Source organism: Rhinolophus sinicus, linkage group LG11, assembly GCF_036562045.2.
Source record: "Rhinolophus sinicus isolate RSC01 linkage group LG11, ASM3656204v1, whole genome shotgun sequence".
NCBI classification, from domain to species: domain Eukaryota; kingdom Metazoa; phylum Chordata; class Mammalia; order Chiroptera; family Rhinolophidae; genus Rhinolophus; species Rhinolophus sinicus.
Genome location: NC_133760.1, coordinates 58,095,054 through 58,113,505, shown reverse-complemented (window position 1 = coordinate 58,113,505; position 18,452 = coordinate 58,095,054). Strand labels below are relative to the sequence as shown.

The following is an 18,452-nucleotide window of genomic DNA, read 5'->3' as shown; positions in this document are numbered from 1 at the left end:
GATTTGGATTTTCTTTCCCCTGCCATCATCACTCCCAGCCCCACCATCTTTAAATTAACTGAATGATTTATGTGTTCCATAGAAAAGGAATATATTTTCCAAAGAAGGAATAATGGTACAGAATATCGCTTACAGAGATAATGGTCAGAAAACAAGCTGATGCCCATGGAATCTAGTGCCCTTAACATATGCTTCGTCCCCTAGCATCATCTGGCCTTAGAAGGCACCATTGGGACCTGTTGAAATCCTAGCATCATTCAAGCTGCAGAGCATCTCCAGAGACTGAGATACTCACCTGCAGAAATCGTGTTTCTCCCACAGCTAAAATTTCAGTTAATAACTTACATGAAAGTGAAGCTCTCACAATTGCACTTAATAATCCACACACCACACGTTGCTCTTCCACATTTGAGCTAGGTTTATTGATTTAGGGGTTTCAGAATCCTAAAGAGGACAAGATTTACTGCTGGAACTTCTTATTTATAAGCCCAGTGAACTTTTGTATTAACCTCTCATGGCTCAAGTCCCTACCCAGAATGCTGCAAAATGAGTGACCAGAATCTGTGCCTGGTCTTGAGAGCTATACGGGCAAGGAGAAACTCAGCCAAATCTCTCCCACAGTCTCCTTAAATCCTTTCCCCTCACCCGTCCTTCTATTTAGCTCGCTTCTCCTCAAAACTGCCTTTATCCGATTACCATGTGTAACTGGCACATGTTACCCAATTCAGTGCAACTAGTAGGGGTTTTGTCACCCAAAATGGCTATCGAGTAGCCTTTTGTTTCAGTAAGTCAATGATCAATTTGTTAGCGCACAATCCCCATTTCATAAACTTCAACCGCCTAAGTAAGGGGTATGGAGTTTGCCATCTTCATTATAGGAGATTGTCATGCATAATCCCAGTACAGGCATGTACAAGTCACCCACTCTGTCAGGCGGAAGTGAGACAGGTGTGCCTGCAGCAACCCAAGGAATCTATTTAGGTTTGATCATGAGGCTGGACATGGGTACAGGCTGTGTCACGTGGTCCAGAATTCCTGGTGTGGAAGTTCAGTTGTTTTGGATTGTGTTTTCAATCCAGGGCATGTAGCTAAAGATTTTGGTATAAATGCCAACATCAGCTCTCAAAACACATCCATCTGCAAAAGTCAGGATTCCTTGAAGTATCCCATTGCAGACTGCCGGGGCAGCTGCAACTTCCTGCCAGGGAAAAGGAAACCAGGTTATCTTTCTGGCAAGAGACACAAAGAATACAATGAGAAAATGAAGGTATTGAGAGTACGTTACCTTGCAGGGCTGCCTTCTTCCTGGCACAATGCCCAAGCACAGCATAGTTTTTTTGATATTGTGGGTTTTATAGCCATCGCGGCACCGCGTCTCGGAGATGATGGAGATGTTTACATTTTGCAGGGAGTCAGGGTCCTTGTCTAAAGGAAAGACAAGTATAACTTCCTTAAGAATTGTGAGATACCAAGCCTTCTTTTCTCCTTTCCTTCTTATTCAACCTATTCCTTCTTCTCCCAGAAAAAGGAAAAGAGACCAAATACTGAGAGAAATCAGAACGACGCAGCTAGGATAACAGGAAATTGTCAGATTAACAATTGCTCATGACACAAGTGTCTACCTCCTTACAAAATAGAGAAATTCTTGCAAGTTACTTGTAAATATAAGAGAGCTCTGCAGTGAAATAAAACAAATTACCTTAAAAATGTCTGGAAATCGAAGCATTACAGAGTGTCCTTTGAGATGGAATTTTCATTTATTTACTAGTTTTGAGCTTTCGTGTTTATTATTTGTCTCCTACTTTAAATTCATCACTGACTCCTCTTTATTTATTGAAATGTATTTGACATGCAACACTGTAAATTTAAGGTGTACAACGTGTTGATTTGATACATTGCTGTAGTGTTGTATGATTACCATTTTAGCAATAACACCTCGATCACGTCATATAATTATCATTTCCTTTTTTGTGGTGGGAATCATTAAGATCTAGTCTCTTAGCAACTATGCTTATAACAGTATTGTTGTTTATATTCACTCCATGCCTTTCCACTATCATATATGAAAGCAAAGATGATAGAAAGATACAGTGGGGGGGTGGAAGGTTGCAGGACCCCCTCCGTGAGGTACAGGGAGGGCGAAAGGAAATGGAAAGGTTGACTAAAGCCGTCAGAAGACATGACTGGGGAGAATTGCGGGAGCCAAGAGGAGAGAAGGGACGAACGAAGCATGTCCAGTTCTGAGAAAATCCCAGCTTGAAGGCACTCACAGATATCACACAGGTTGTAGGCCCAGGTGGAGACGGTGCACGCGGTGGCCTCAGGGGCCGATCCATTGGGCAGGCCAGCCAGTCTCACGTAGTCATTGAGCTCCACGTATCTGTTCAGCTTGATTAGCATGAGGTTGTTCTCAATAGATGTAATTGAGAAGTATGGGTGATGAATCTTCTTCTCATAACCAACCACTTGGACGTGTCGTTCAGTGAGGTTTGACGGGTTTGTAACCCCCAATATCACATGGAGGCTCCTGGAACAATGTGGGTGCTCTTGAGAGGCCTTAGCAGATATGTGAGCCCCACCCTTCTGGGCCGTTATTATTAGCTTCTCCCCACATGCTTATTTCTCTACTACTTACCATCCCCCGAAGGCCTCCCCAGTCCCATGGAGTTGGGCAGTGGTCCCAGGCAGGGGTCTGGGTCTGTGCTGAGAACCCCAAGGGTCGACGGGCACTGGGGGCTTAGTACTCACGGTAAGTTGCAGCTGGCAGCTGTAATCACCCAAAGAGGGTGGACCAGGACCCCAGTGCAGGGCAAGTAATAAGATTTCAGGTAGGCCAAGTAGCGGGGAGCATTGCCATTTGCGTAATCTGCATCAAAGGCCAAAGCGACTGTAAAGAAAAACAGACAAGAAGTTCTGAGGTTTTTTTCCAGGGGTCACTGGAAAAAAACAAAGGAAAATTACTTAATAACCTCTAGTTCCCTCTACCCTTCTCTCCAGTACCTTTAACGGTAAGCTGAATTTGCAAACTGGCTTACTTTGTTCTAAAACATGAGGAAATTGATAGAAACATATTTATTTCCAAAGATAAAAGGTGTTTTTCCTTTTAGTTGTCCACAAACACTCTACAAATTAAAACACAAACTTCCTGAAATACCTGCCACAACTCAGGGGATATCTGTTAAATCAACTCATGGAGAACTTAACTATTTTTGTCACTTTTCAAATGGTTTCACCCATCTTATCCCGTTCTCCCAACAACAATGCAAGGCAGAATGATATAAGTGCCATTTAAAGAACAGACCAAATGCTAACAGTCTGAGGAGGGGGAGATCATGCATTCATTCAACTAGTAAATGTTGAGCCCCTAGTATGTGCCAGGCTCTGGGCTATATAGTGAACAAAACAGAGAACTGTCCCTGCTTACATTCTGATGAGTGGAGACATTCAATAATAATAAATAATACATAAGTAAAGGATACAGTATGTTAAGTGGTGATTCGTGCTATGGAAAAAGTAGAACAAGGAAAGAGGAAAATAGTAGCAGGTGTGTGGGGGGGGGCGGGGGGGCATTGTGCAATATCACATTGGTGGTCAGCATAGACCTCTTGGGCAATGTGAGAGATGAAAATGAAAGCAAGCGGGGAGTTAGATAATCAGATATCTGGGGAATGGGATTCCAGGCAGAGGAAACAGCTGTGGTAAGAGTCCGAAGGCCTCTTTAAGTAGCATCACAGAGGCTGACGTGGCTGGCATGCTGAGTGAGGGGGAGAAGAGTAGGAAAGTAGGGAGGCCAGCGAAGTGACGCAGAGCTTTGTAGAGTGTTGTAAGGACATGGATTTGTCTTCTGAGTGAAATATGGAACCGCTGCAGGGTTTTGTGCGATGTGTGATAACGGAGTGGTGATGATAATTTCCTTAGGGAGATGCTTTGAGTATAAGAGTATAATGCAGAGAGGCCTGTTAGGAGAATAATTTGATAATCCAGGCAACAGATGGCAGCTTGGACCGTAGTGAGCAATGGAGGGGACAAGATGTGATTGGATTTGGGATATGTTTCAAAGATGGAGTCAACAAAATTTTCCAAACAGATTGACTATGGGGGATGAGAAAAAAGATTTATGACGACCTCCAAGGTTTTTGCCTGAATAATTGGAATCATGCCTGGAAAAGACCCAAACCTGGAGTGCTCTAGTGTGTCCATTAGTGAGACCTCTGCTGTCAACCCCTGCTTCCAGAATCAATCCTGTTCTAGGCAGGCCCAGAGTCAGGCCGCAGTCTTCCATAGGAGCAGGTCTGGTATTGGGGTTTCGATGTCCATGCTTCCCCAGAACGCATACAACAATCAGCCTGAGGTGAGGTGGACAGGCTGTGTCACAGGAGGAAGCCTGGTGGGGATGGCAGCAGTGGTGAGGGGTAGAGAGTCAGTCCTACAATTGTGGTCTGAAACGCTGTTCCTGTCTTTATCCTGTTTCATGATTCCACCAGAATTTCTCTTTGGCCAGTAAAGGGGAAAATGTGCAGACACTCACGAGGCAGGTTCAAGAGTTCCCAGAAGAGGACAGACTTCATAATGATGTCAAAAGCCTTTTCACAGGATGCGGTTCAGCTCAGGGTCTCTGGAAAGGATGGAGACGAGAGAGAGAGTAAAGGACTAAGTAAGATAAGGCAAGAGGAGTTCTAGAGGTGGGGGAAAATCATCTGAATTCTTTCAGGGGCAGGATTCAGTTCCAGAAGACGTGTCCATCGGTCAGAGCAGGGGGTGGTATCAAGTGTCAGAGGCACAGGAACAGAGAGATTAGGTGGCTTGGTCCCTGACACAGTAGAGAATGGATCAGCGTTTTGCTCTCCTTCTTCAGGGAAGAAAGGACTTCATCTGAGAGGTTGAAGCTCAAGGTGTTTCCTCCTCTCGGCTCCCCCTCTTTGTGCAACTCTGAAATCATGCCCCTCTCTGAACCACATGCAGGAGACTGGCCCCACCCGTCTGTGTGATGCTGGCCCCCATCTGTGTGCCCCTGACATTCACCTCCAGTGGCCTAACCCAGCCCTCTGTGCTGACCTTGATCCGTCTGCCTGACACTGAACTCCTCCTTGGGCTCTGTCAGCCCCTCCTTTCATGTCACTTCTCTTCCATTTATTTACTCAACCAGCCAGCTCATAATTCACGTGTATGACATCTGTCATTTCGGTGGGAGAGGCTTTCTCTTGCTTAAATGGTGACAGGAAGAAGCCAGTCAATAGGGGAAGTTGCAAACGACAGAAAAGCAGAGTTAATAAAGCAAGTCCATGAGGAGGTGGAGATAGAAGCTGTAGATAATAGGGCCTTGCTTCCAGGAAGGATGGGAAAAAAATGAATAAGAAAAAACAACTGTTTGCAGGTTTGGGGTAGGAAGTTGAATGAGACATCTTCTGATGGTTTCAACACCCCTCTACTCTCAAACCAGAGGTCATCTGCTGAAATTTGGAGGAGAGAGGAGGATGTTTGACAGAGCCATTATGGAGATGACAAACAATGGACATGGAAAACATAGGATTGTCAATAAGCGTCGAAGACATAATTTCCGAGTTACAAAAAGTGACCAGATCAGGGAGCATTGGGCAGTGAACCAGGCAGGAAGCAGGGAGAAACTAGGAGTGAGGCTGCTTGGAAGACAGGCAAACAGAGGGGCTTGTGGTCTGGAGGGGCCCAAGGCGACAAGAACGGAAGCATCATTGAATGAAATGTCCAACTCTGAGAGGTGATTTTTGTGTATGTGTGAGGATAAAGCTGTGTATCTTAGTCATAACCAAGATTTTTTTTATTTTTTTTTTGCATTGGTAGGGAAGAAAAAGCATCCAGGCTCAGAGTTTATCAGTGTTGAAAAGCCACCCCACCTCTGCAATCTCTACAGATACACCGATTCACCCCTCCCTCATGGGGTGGAACTCCAAACCCCTTCGCTCTTTGCAGAGTCTCTTTCTCCTATGGCATGATTCTCTGTCTTCCCATCTCACCCACCCTCTCTGTCCCCTGCCTTTTTCACAGATGACCCCCCTGTCACATTGCCCCTCCCCTGCATGTAAGTCCATGGCCTCTTGTATATCACTCTGGACCCCAACTTTTGTGTTACTTGGGATCCTCTCAATGCAGTATTTTTAGGTGTCTTGGTCCATGGGTCTGGGATGCTGTGCGTCGGAGAGAAAGGTGGAGTGCCCATCTGAACTTTTCCCAATAGCATGGAGCTCCACCGAAGGCTGAGCTGCTGCCCAGACATGCAGAAATCCCTAGTGTTCCACATCCCCTGAGATCCAGAGCTCTGCCTCCAGCCGTCCGCTAGAAATGACCGCCTCCATGTCCTTCCAGGGTGTCAGGTCTAACGTGCCCCACCTCTCCTCATTCGTGACTGTGCTTCTGATCCTTTGCACATGAAAACATCGCGTCTGTTCATAGTATCTTTGAGAACCAGCATCTCTCCAGTTGCCCAAGTCAGAAACTTGGATGTCATGCCAGACCCTTTCCCTTTGTTTTCTACTTGTAGTCAGTACACTTACATTGTACAGATGCTGCCTCCTTAATGTCTCCCAATTCAGAAATTTAACTATGTTCTCTCTACCATGGAGGCGTTAATGATGCCTCCTCTGATGCCTACAAGATAAAAATCTAAATTCCTTACTGAACAGGCCAGGCCTTTTGCTATTTAACACTTGCTCACCTACAAGTAATAATCTTCTATCACGTTGACTCTCCTCTGTAGACAATGTATTTTCTACCCTCCAGGATTACTTATTTAAATACATTTTCCAAAACATGCCACATTTTTAATGCTTTTCTGATGTGTATGTAACTAAATGCTCAGTTTTATAACATTCTCCCCTAGTTTGTCTGCCACAAGACTGTCTTTTTCTGTGCTCTCAAGGGACTTATTGCTCGTCTCCGTTATAGCAATTGTCACTAAATAGGTATCATAATTGGCTAATTGATAAGGGAATCAGATTCACTCAGATCCCCAGCAGGCGCGGTGCCCACTAGAGGGCTGATGATTCCATAATTTTTGAATGAACACATGGTGGGGATGTTGCTAAATTTCACATTGTTCTCAGTTTATTTTGATGAAGTGGTCAGGGGTCACCACAGGAGTTGTTAGTGTCATTTTCTTTTCTTTTTATGGGATGTTTTATTTGGATTCTGTTCAAGAACAAGGAAGATCAAGAGAGTTGTGGATCCAGTGTAGAAATCATGAAGATACCACACCGACGGGACGGGGGAACAGAGGCGCCTCAGTAGGTCTGAATGGTTTTCATGATCCATCTTGCATAGGGATGCACTTTGGTGAAGAATCCTTCACTTCCCAGGATGATGCTTCCTTTTGCCCAGGATAAAATTCCGTGCACCCTCCCACTGCAGATGGCTGGAGCAGCTGACACTTCCTGCCAGGGAGAGGAAACAAGCAGAGGTCAGTGTCGTTTGTCCTCATGGAACAAGAATGAATTCCAAGAAGTGGCACATTATAGCAGCAGAGGCATGTAAGGGACTGGACTCATTTTTCTTGAGAGATGACAACCCTCTCTTCACATCCACGTAGGTCTCACCTCTCTTGGGTCAAGCTTGACCCAACCTGAGAGCAAGTACGTGGAGACAGGACAAATGGTTCTGCTCCAAATCTCTCCCACTCTAAAAGAGGGGCAAGGGAATTAATAATGATAAACCCAGAGACGGGGGTGGAGAGGAGAGGCCCCCTTCAGGCCTTTTGGGTGAGAACCATTTAATGTCCCACTATGACCTCTCCGCCTCGTGGACCCCTTGGCACCTTCCTGTCTGGGGAAAGGAAAGATACCTTAATTTCTGTAAAGGTGTTTAGAGGTTGTCCCACACACATAATGTTGACAGTCTTTCGTTGGTCTAGCATATTCTGGCACTCCATGGCGGGAAGCGAATGTTGGTTTGTCCAAGTCAGGATGTCGGGGTCACTGACTGGGGGGAGGAGAAGAGAAATGAAGTCCAGGGTTACTCTTATCATTTATACCCCTGTGATCAGCCCCGATTGTGTAAATGCGTTAATCCCTGAGAATATTCATGGCCAGTAGCAAACATCCATCCTTCTTCGGGTGCCTTGCTCAGTACCTCTGTGTCAGAGCCGTGGATTCACAGCGTTAAGTCCTGTTTGTATCAGACATCAGCTCTGTAGATCTCTCTCTCTCTCTGTATAATTTAGAAACCTTTGAAAACTCAGGAGAAAATTAGGACTGACCATGAGAAAAGACAGGCACAAAGCCTTTGATTCCAAGAAATCTTTATGTTTGGCACCTACTTGATCTTCTTTACATTTAATCATAAAGGGAGGAAACTGAATTTAATGTGTCTAAAACTGCTTTTTAGTGAGGTAGGTTATTTATAAATGGGTTGTTTATTAGTGTATGTATAGATGTTTTTTCTCCTAAGAAGCCACATTACTTATGTCCATCATAGCAATTGTTACTATACTGTTAACTTCAGGATTCAAGGATTCTAACCAAGGTACTACATAATTTTTATCTCTGGTAGAGAGTAGCAAGGAAAAAACAAAAAATTGACCAGAGATTGCTCAAGCTAAGCCTCGTGTTACGTATAGAGCAGGATTTTTCTCATGGAGTGTGTCCAGTCCAACAAAGCAGATTGGGCCAGAAAGTGTCAGGTCAGAAAAGAGGAGTTAACATTTGATTTTAAATTTTTATGGGAATTGAATTGAAATACATAGGACAAGCTGGGTGAAAGTAACCTAATGACTTGAAATCATGAATTCCTAGTAACTGTTGGGAGCCTTGCACCAGAGAGCTTACAGAATTAGTTTGTCACTATGATTCTGACATGCAGAGCCTATGTGATAAAACCTTTGTATAGTTTTATTTTGTTTTCAAATGGTATGTAATAAATTACTTTTGTAAAATGTGATGCAATTACTTTGAATAAGACTTATAAAGTCAAGGATAAAAATCATAAATGTTGGATTTGTTCAGGAAATATATTCCCAGGAATGTTGCTTCTAAATTGAAAATGAAGTTGCCAAATACTGAGACTGTAAAAGTTTCTGCTTTGTATTTATTTTTGCAAAACAGACTGATTTTTAAGTTCCCATTTTTTATTTGTGTTTACAGACCAGTTGGATTGCTCTGTAGCCCCAGTGGGGTTTAAACCGCATCAATATCCATGGCCCTTTGCCTCAGTGAACCCAGTTTTGGCAAGCCAATCAATCAATGTCTCTTTTTCAAGTCAGCCAATCAGACCTCCCTCCAGTAAACATGCCTCAACGTGCCAGCCAATCAACAACAATCTTACCCAAGTAACCACGCCTCTACAAATGATGTCAGCTCTCTTAAGCCTGTGAGGGTCCTCCCCTCCCAGTCCAGAAAGCTCCCCGAAACCCATGCAAGCCCAGTGCTCTGCTCTGCTCAGCGAGGCAGTACTGGCTCGAAATGTTCTTCCTTACTGTAATAAGCCATAAATTTAGCTGTACCATTTCATTTCATATATCTACCAAGTGGTGGTTCCATCATTTTTTGACAATACCTAAAGAGAGCCTGAGGTTATTAGCAGCTACATGAAGTAAAGCCACCAGGGACCCACAAATGTGTAAGAAAGCAACTTTCTTTATAAAATGCCCTTGATAAGAGGTGATCCTGTGGAGACCAGACCTTCTGAGCTCATACCAATTAGAGCTCAGAGGGTAGAGGGAGATGTGCCTGCAACGTGGATTGAAGCAGTGTTTCCCAGAGGCATGTGAGGCCAGAGAGACACCAAGAGTGTGTCATAATAGCTCCCCTGTGAACCCCCAAGGTCTCCGCCCCTAAGTGGGGACCGTTGGTGGAGCGATAGGTCTAAGAGTAGCACTCCACATGGAAACAGCTCTGGTGGCAGGAGAGGTGGCTCCCCCAATCACCCTCTTAGCTCTTAGGGTCCACTTGAATGAATCGCCTTCAACATAGCTTGGGCTGTCTGCGGTACGGGGTGGGAAGTATCCTCTCCTGCCTCCTTAGATCACGCGTTTTGGTTTTGTTTTCCCACTGCTGTTTCATGAATTGCTTGGACTTTCAGCAGCTATCCACGAGACAGCAAAGCCGCCCTCCCACACGATGCCTTGATATTGTCTTTAGCATAAGATACTTTCCCTACCTTTATTTCAATTCAGTTCCCTGGACTCTGATCTTGAATGTTCTAAAGATGTAACAGCAATGGCCTGCTCCTTTTGTTGTCTGGCTGGCTGCCCTGTATCAGTCTCTGAATTTTATCTTTTGATCTCTAATCTTGGTTATATTAGGTCCTGGAAGTAATGGCTCGAGGGTCAAGAACATTCCCTTATAGCAGCTATTTCCTTCAGGTAGATCCCTCCCCATTTTCCCCAGCTCCAAAACCTTCTCAGGATGAAGAACGCAGAGTCAAACACTTACTGTTTTTATATTCATTCCAGCTCCAGATTGGGATAAAGCAGGAATCGTTAAATGCTAGAGGCTCCATCGCTATGGCGATGGTTCCCACGCGTGTGTTGAGCGCAGCAGCCTTCGACAGTTTTATCAGCATCAGGTCGTTTTCCAGAGTGTGCGCGTTGAATTCAGGGTAAGGCACGGTCAATGAGGAATTCCGTGTCTGCTCTTTCTTATGTGTGATGCTGGGTTGATAAACTCCCAGTCGGATTTTAACACTTTGGAAGAAAGAGGGCAGGGAGATGGGAAAGAGCAAGGTCACCGAACGTCAGAACTGCAAGAAACGTCAGAGGTGACTTTCTCCAGTCACCTTAATTTTATCTCTTAGACCTGAGAGCTGAAGTGACCTGCCTTGGTCTGTATAATAGTGATAACAATAGTTTACAGGATTATTGTATTAGACTCAAAGTATATCTAAGACCTGATACGGCATCTGCCACCTAGAACACACACTGTAGTCTAGTTGTTATGATGATGGTGGTGGTGGTGGTGATGATTTGGATAATCTGAGCAGGTAATAGAGATGGCACCACCTGAGCAAGCATATCGTGCCCTTTGTTTCCAGATATTCTTAGGCCCCCGTAGGAGCGCCTCTCAGGCCCACATCATTATATTCACCATGTGCCGTCTACACTGATCTTAGCTTCACAAGACTCTTACTAGTCTATTGGGACACCCATTGGCCAGTTTCCGTTATATTTCCTGGACAAATTCAAACCCACTCACTTCCATCTCCAGGAGTCGAGTCCTATAACAGATACAAGAGTCATTCCCTACGAAAAGTGGTTCCTGCATTTGGTCTGGCTGGGAAAAGAACCTCAGACTTCCCAACTCCAGTTCTTGGAGGGGATGCACTGTCTCTATTTCTTTTGTGTTTCTCGTGATGCACAGAGCAGGTCCAGTGTGTGTTCTAGTAAACTGTCTTGAACAACCCCGTGGCTGAGAGATGTGAGTTTGAAACGACCCTTGTGTACTCTGAATAGGTCGCAGTCACACAACGCACTCTGACCCGGTCACAGAAGGGACACTGAGCTTTGCAAGGGGTAGCGTTCTTGCCTTTGTCCCGTATCACACGGCCTCTGCCTAACTCTTCAACCTCACCCGTGAACACCCCCCACTCATTATACTCAGAGAACACTGGTCTCGCAAATGTCTTTACTGCTTCAGAGACTCTGTGTACTGATCCCTCTGCCTGGGAGTCCCCCAGGCTTTGTGTACTTGGCTGCCTCCTCCTCTTTCTGTGGGTGTTTCCTCTTCGAAGGGCCTGACAGGACCACCCTAACTAAAGCAGATCTCTTGTTTCATTCCTGTATATTGCAGCTCGCCACGCTTTATGGTTTATTTTTGGCCATTTATTTGTTTTATTTCCTCTACCAGAACGTAAGCTCCATGAAGGAACACTTATGTTCCATCTTGTTCCTTTGCTGTTCTCTCAGTGCATTAAGCAATTCCTAGCATATAGTAAATGTTCAATAAATATGTTGAATGAAAGAATATTATTTACTCTCCATGGGACAGAGTCGTCTGACACCTCTCTATTGATTGCCTCTTAAACTGACAAATGCGAATGATTTTCCCCATTGGGAAGAAGATCCTCTCTCTTCCTAGGTCTTCTAATTCCCTTAGGATGCCATTAGAGCTTGCTGGAATGCCTCACCAGACCTGCTTTTGTTTAAACGGATTCCCTCACGGCTCCCAAGAGCAAAGGGACACTTACGGTAAGGGGCAGTGAGCAGCTGTCAGCACCCACTCGGGGTGAATGAGAGACCCCACGCAGGGCTCTGGGCTGGATTGCAGATACACCATGTAAGGAACAGTAACATTTTCTTGCAAGTTCAGCTTATCCTTTTCCACATCTTTGGCCAGAACGACTCCTGAAGAAGTTATGGGGTCATAGGTAGAAAGCCAGATCAAGAGGTTAAGAGGTGAGGGTTGGCTAGGGTAGTTTTTCCCAGCTAAGGGTTTTCAAAGATAATGTCAAGGTCTTCAAATTATTTTTTAAAAAAAGTAACTACATGTATAAAATTATCAGGAGGAATAATGCATGTCCAAGCTATACACATTAAGGAAACTGACACATCTTGGCCAGGCATGGAAGTAAAAATTAAATACTCCCCAAGTTTGGAAGTGAAAGGAACGGAAAAGCTTGGGGTAGGGACATGAGGCTTCCAGAGTCCCTGACCCAGCCCACCTTCCTTTCAGTTCTTACTCCTCTAAAGTCCTTCTTCCCAGAGAGAGGGAAGACATACTTTCCCTGTGACTGTCCAGGAAACGCGGCAAGCTAGGAAATCACACACTCAATAGTCCCAGAACAGAGTAGGGCACTTACTAGTAACATATCCTAACAGGGAGTGCATGAGGAACGGTTCCTTTTGTTTCCTTCAGCAGCTGGTTGAAGGAAATGCCCACTGCTCCTGTCTCTGCGGCTGTGACTAGCTACTCCCTTTTCCGACCCTTCCCTGTACCACCCCGTCTTTCCCGCAGCGGCCACTACGGCCCAGACTCACCAGCTGCACTCAGGAAAGCGAGGATGACACAGCAATGCATGGCAGGCTGTGATCTCGTCAGGGGCACACGGGGTGGATCAAATTGGAAATGGTCCCAATCTTTAGTCCAAGTGCAAGAACCGCTGTAGGAGAAACATTAAATGGACCTTATGGGGGACAAGCAATCTTCAGACTCGTCCTTATCAAAACCCACTCACATAAGCAAAGCTGGGAGCTGCCTCTCTGGGCGAGAGAGGAAGGAGTGAACCAAGTCAGGCCCCCGGTGCCTCCTCTCTGAGCCTAAAAATCTCAGGAGTCATGATGTGGCTGTTGACGTTTCCCCTCCTCTCTCTGTGACACAGCCTTTCCTAGTTGTCCCCTCCTCTCTCTGTGACTGTGACCTCTCTCCGTGCTCTCCCTTGCCATCTCCCTTTGCCCAAAGAGCGGGGCCCCTGCCATTCTCAGAGACTTATCAAACGTCGGGGTAGGAGACAGATTTAATAAATCATTTCTGCCCCTCCTGTTGGTGACAAGGAAGCTGTGGTCCTGGGGGACGTCAGTGGCAAAATTAGGACCTGGAACTGAATCTGCAGGTGTCCTGTGACAGGCTGACCTTCACCTGAGCCCTGTGCTCCCAGAAAACAGTGGTGGGTTAAAAAAAAAAAAAAAAAATCCCGTGGGAATTTTGTATTCTTCTAAACAGCTTACCACAAAGAATTACCCTTCCCCACATCAGTTAGAAGAGACTCTTTCTCATGGCTTCCGTGAGACTTTGATGCCTCCCTTATTTACCTGTGACAAACTCAAACACAGACCTTTCCCTTTTGCCTGAACCCGCGGACATGGCCAGACCCAGACCCTCCAACTCCCCAATCTTTGTCTCACGAATGATCAGCTGAGCTTAGACCTGTTTTTTCCCTGAAACTAGTGAAACGTAGATATAAACAGCTAACTGACTGAGAAGTCCCCTGGTTGCAAAACAACCTCAACCATAAATCCCCCCACCTGTCTGTTTCGCCCTATGAACATCTAAGGCAAAACCATTCTGCTAGACACTGATTTTTAAGTCTGCAGTGCTCTTACCGCGGTCATCTGAATAAAATAAATCTCCTTACCTGTTCAGTGTTTGGCTTTCACACACGCACCACCTTCCTTCTTCTTATAAATTAGCCTTACGTGAGAACTTTCCAGCTGCCACCCAGAAATAGGTAATAATAGTGGGTTCAATTGGGCTACTGGTCTCTAGTTTTCCTGTCGTGTCCTTCTCTGGCTCTAGTATCAGTAGAATGAGTTTGGAAGTGTTCCCTCCGCTTCAGTTTTGTTTTGTTTTTTTTGAAAAGTTGAAGAACTGGCATTAATTCTTCAAATGTATAGTAGAATTCTCCAGTGAAGCTGTCTGGTTCTGGGTTTTTTCTGTGTTGGGAGTTTTTTAATTACTGTTTATCTCTTTCCTCGTTATTGGTCTGTTCAGATTTTCCATTTATAGAGTGCTTGGAACAGTGACTCCTAGTGGCAAATAGTAAATACTTGATCAATAAAATAACTCACTTTAGGACCCCCATACTCGTATATTCCAGGCTTCTGAGGACGCCTTTTTATCTTAATGTCCAGATTGTTGTAAAGTCCTCACATCTTTGTAATGTTTTCTTGTTTATTAACATAGTGGACTGTTGAGTCAAGTTTCTACGGTTCAGTTCCTGGCTTCAGGACTTACAAGCTGCCTTATCCTGAGAAAAACATGTAACGTCTTTAAGCCTCAGTATTCTAAACTAAAAAATAAGAGGAATATTAGTAGTATACCTCATTGGCTAATTGGGAGGATTAAATATTAAATAGTATTTAATAAAAGCACCTAAGCATGGTGCGTGGCATATAAAAATACTTAATCATTGCTTGTTATTTTGATTACATGTTTGCACCTTTGCAAAAATGAGAAACGAGTCCTGAGTATGCAGAAGGAGCAAACCCTCATGGCGTCCCTGGCCCACAGAATTGTGTATTTCCTGGAACACGGCTCCTCCTGAAGTCACGGGTTCAGAATTATTAGGAACGCATGCGTGCAAGGTCCCCCCAGCCCAGTCCAGTCCAGCTTCCTCCTCTGAGAAACTAGATCACGGAGTGTACTAATCTGAAGTCAAGTTACTTCTACCCAGCTTATATATCCTGTGTGAAAACAATATTTACAGCTAAGCTTCTAAGTGCAGATATTCCTTTATTTTATATCGCTACAAAAGGTCATAAGTAACCATGACGTTGAAAGTTGAGAGCCCTTTTCTCAATAGTTTTCAGGAGCGAGGGATAAATTACCTGTTACTCTAATTAGACACAGCAAGCAAAAAAAAAATCCTTTGTCTCTATGCATGGTTCCTAATCTCAGATCGTTACCTCTTTACATTTCCTTAATTTTTACTGCAAAGATACCATGTCTTCCTGGATCTTATTGAGTCATGAATTAGGTATTTATTGTCGTAAATATATTTTGGTGCGAGATATTGCTTCTAACTCTACAAAGTGGCTTTTTATTTTAAATTGTATGTTTTCCTAGGTCTTTTGATGTTTTGCTTTGATTGTAGTTTACAAGCAGATCTCTGCTTTCCTGTCATCCGCCCCTTTCTCCAGTTTGCTTTTCCAGTGGCATTTGTGTTGATCGCCATTATATTCTGTAGTCTCTGTGTTTTGCTTACCCAGTTAGCGTGTATATGCCACCAAGACGGGCATTTGACCGTGTTCTTCCCTTCAGGATCTTTAGTGCACAAAACATGGTCAGGCACAGAATAGGCCCTCAATAAGTGCTTGTAGAGTAAGGGTTGGCTAAACGAATAGAATAGTTACACTGTCTCTACTGCGGGACATACCAGGTATATTTAACCCATCCTCTATTAATGGATATTTGAGTTGTTTCTGGATTTTCAGGGTTATGGAGACAATGCACTAATAAGCATCCTTGGTTAGTCTAGTTAAGGCTACGGCTGCCTCCTTAATGTCTACAACTCCTGCTCTTCATAACTACCCTTATAATTATTCAAACATACCCATGTAAGGCCAAGTTTATTGCAGAGGGAAAAGTCCACCCTGGTCCGCTCTGATGGTACGGCACATAGCTTAATTATAAATTAATCAGCATAATCCCATGCAATGACTGGCTCAGGGATGTGCAAATGACCAAATTCAGTTAAGGAGACACCATTCGATGTCTGCTGGAGGCTTCCGGAAAGAAGTTTCCCAGACCTTCTGAGAGCACCTGTTTATCTCTCTCCCCATGCGGAGATAAGGGAGACTATTGCTCCGAGAGCGTTTTGATCACAAGAGCTTTATGCTTAAGGCTGAAGCGAACAGTAAAGCAGAGACAGAAATAAATCGGGTCCTTGGCACCATTTTTGAACTGCTAACTCAAACTGCCCTTGAAGTTCTCCCGATGTGTAAGCTTTCATCAGTGCATTTTTTAAAGACTGTGAGTTGGATATTCTTTTCCTTACAACTGGATTGACTTCTAAATGACACACTCGTGTGTGTGTGTGTGTGTGTGTGTGTGTGTGTGTGTATAGTTTTCATATGCATATTTTAATGGGATAGATTTGTAGAAGTTAAGTTGCTAGGCCAAAGAGCATACAGACTTTACATTTTAATAGCAATTCACACATTGTGAATAGTTTTTAAACAAAATAAGAGATAGAAAGTGACAAGATATGCTGAAAAGGGACTTGTGGACAGTCTCAAGAAAAATGATTTGTTTGCCCTTTTCATATATTTTGCCCTGATCGCTCATCCTTTATGTGAGACCTGACACTTAACTTGTCAGGGCTCTGAATCTCCTCTCTACCTGACGTGGTCAGGTAAGTAGGTGTATATTGCTGGTGGTGATGGGGTGGGGTAGAAAAAGATTTCAGAGGGAGCAGGAGAATCTTTAAACTCATTTGTTTCTGGGGAGAAACCTGAGATGTTTAGTTAACGTAGATCTAAGGCTACTTATTTTAACAAAGAGGAGTTATATATCAATTTAATTTCAGCCATATGCAAACATAAAAGTAACTCAATGAGAACTAAGGAAATAAAGCAGGACCCATTGATTATGACCAAATATTTAAGAGCCTTGAATCCAAAGCTCCGGAATTTGGGCTGCACCCTAGGGGCGGTGATAAGGCGATATTAGCACTTTATGTGTAGGGCTGCTCTGTACACATGTGCCCTCCTGGGTTAAAAGGGATAGAAAGTTGGTAATGGGAAATGCACCTACCTATACTCTCCTCTTCCAAGGAACCTACTATGGACTGCATGTTTGTGTTCCCCCAAAATGCATAGGTTCAGACCCTACCCCCTCAATGGATGAGATTAGTAGTTGGGGCTTTGGGAAGGTACTTAGGTTTAGGTGAGGTCATGAGGAAGAGATCGCAACTGGCTCTGTCAGCCATGTGAGGATAAGTGAGAAGGCAGTTGTCTATAAGCCAGGAACTGGGCCCCCACCACTTCCTGCCGGCACTTGAACTTGGACTTCCAGCCCCCAGAACTGTGAGAAGCGAATGTTGGCTGTTTCAGCCACCCAGTCTATGGTTTCTTAGTTATAGCAGCCCAAACCAACTAAGACATACCTGTCCTTCCCTTCATCGCTGGAACCGCAAACATTTTCCTCTTTCAGACCTCCACCTTCTCCAGCATTTCCATGCTCAGGCCACACGGGTCTTTTCCCTTTGCCCAGACAGATATACGAGTACACGGAAATCATGTGTTGAGTCTTGTACTCCGAACCATCCTCTGGATGGTCCACAGAACAACCTAGATGTGGGGGGAGGATGCTGAAGGGCTAAAGCGGGGTGCTTCTGCTGCCTCCCCAGAGCTGATGAGAACAAACAACACCTCTGTAGCCGAAAGACCTCAGGGTAATACAACTGTTTCCTGCAAACTTAACTGCACTTGCACTTTTTTTTTTTTTTTTTTTTTTTGTGCTTATAGTTCAAAATAGTACATAATTTGAGCTGGGATTGAGGGTGACTGGTGGTGGGAGAAGGGCACAGATTTCCTGGAGACATCATGCCTGCGATAGCAATAAAATCCCAGCGGGAAAATAAGAAAGATCTTAGAGAACTGGCATGCATAGGTAGGTGAAACCTTGGATAATGCAGGAAATCTGTGCTTTCTAAAATGTTCTCCTTTTAGAGGTTTCCCTTATTTAACCTCCCAGAGTTTCAGAGAGATTAGAGAAAAAAAGGAGAGCATGGTGTCACAGCAGCCCCGCTGCACAGAATAAGACAGCCCGGGGCTTCACCCCAGCTTTCCTGTGAACTAGTGTAATTACGTTGGGATGTCAGTTTTAACTCCCTGCATTTTAGTGTCACTGTCTGTTTAAAAATGTGATGGTAACAGCCAGTAATCCTAACCCTATCCATCTTTCTATCCTCAGTGTCCCACAGAGTCTGCCACAGAGGAGGTGATGACTGAATTTATTTCGGTTAGGTTGAATGAATAACTAAATAAGCTTTCAAATTGCTTCCTCATCTAATAGTTCAACTCTGTGTCCACCCTCTTCCTCAGCAGCCAGTTT

At 44.3% G+C, this 18,452-nt stretch overlaps 2 protein-coding genes across 3 annotated transcripts; both read right to left on the bottom strand.

The window, feature by feature from the left end:
• Positions 1 to 433: 433 nt before the first annotated feature.
• LOC109457171 (serine protease 58) lies at positions 434 to 5,006 on the bottom strand. The gene is made up of 5 exons (XM_019749852.2): positions 4,529 to 5,006; positions 2,749 to 2,887; positions 2,271 to 2,527; positions 1,286 to 1,425; positions 434 to 1,198 (listed from the first exon to the last, which is right to left on the bottom strand). Exons 1-5 carry the CDS (start codon positions 4,566 to 4,568, stop codon positions 1,049 to 1,051), a joined length of 726 nt encoding a protein of 241 aa, XP_019605411.2. The 5' UTR covers positions 4,569 to 5,006; the 3' UTR covers positions 434 to 1,048.
• A 1,055-nt stretch (positions 5,007 to 6,061) lies between these two features.
• On the bottom strand, positions 6,062 to 17,741 carry LOC109457168 (putative inactive serine protease 58). 2 transcript variants are annotated; one of them, XM_074315917.1, is made up of 6 exons: positions 17,503 to 17,741; positions 12,938 to 13,059; positions 12,148 to 12,304; positions 10,398 to 10,648; positions 7,811 to 7,947; positions 6,062 to 7,403 (listed from the first exon to the last, which is right to left on the bottom strand). In XM_074315917.1, exons 1-6 carry the CDS (start codon positions 17,634 to 17,636, stop codon positions 7,254 to 7,256), a joined length of 951 nt encoding a protein of 316 aa, XP_074172018.1. In that variant the 5' UTR covers positions 17,637 to 17,741; the 3' UTR covers positions 6,062 to 7,253. The 2 variants fall into 2 exon arrangements, with proteins under 2 accessions (XP_074172018.1, XP_074172019.1); XM_074315918.1 differs by lacking the exon at positions 17,503 to 17,741 and adding an exon at positions 14,465 to 14,640.
• Between the last annotated feature and the right edge of the window lie 711 nt (positions 17,742 to 18,452).

Excerpts from the sequence above, each read along its gene's own strand:
- LOC109457171 (XM_019749852.2), bottom strand. The coding sequence starts at position 4,568 with ATGAAGTCTGTCCTCTTCTGGGAACTCTTGAACCTGCCTC. Across the intron at positions 2,528-2,748 it reads GCTGCCAGCTGCAACTTACC|GAGCCTCCATGTGATATTGG; the intron begins GTGAGTACTAAG and ends ACATTGTTCCAG. Across the intron at positions 1,426-2,270 it reads CTACAACCTGTGTGATATCT|ACAAGGACCCTGACTCCCTG; the intron begins GTGAGTGCCTTC and ends TCTTTCCTTTAG.
- LOC109457168 (XM_074315917.1), bottom strand. The coding sequence starts at position 17,636 with ATGATTTCCGTGTACTCGTATATCTGTCTGGGCAAAGGGAAAAGACCC. Across the intron at positions 7,948-10,397 it reads CTGGAATGAATATAAAAACA|TCAGTGACCCCGACATCCTG; the intron begins GTAAGTGTTTGA and ends TCCTCCCCCCAG. Across the intron at positions 7,404-7,810 it reads ACACCTTTACAGAAATTAAG|GAAGTGTCAGCTGCTCCAGC; the intron begins GTATCTTTCCTT and ends TCTCCCTGGCAG.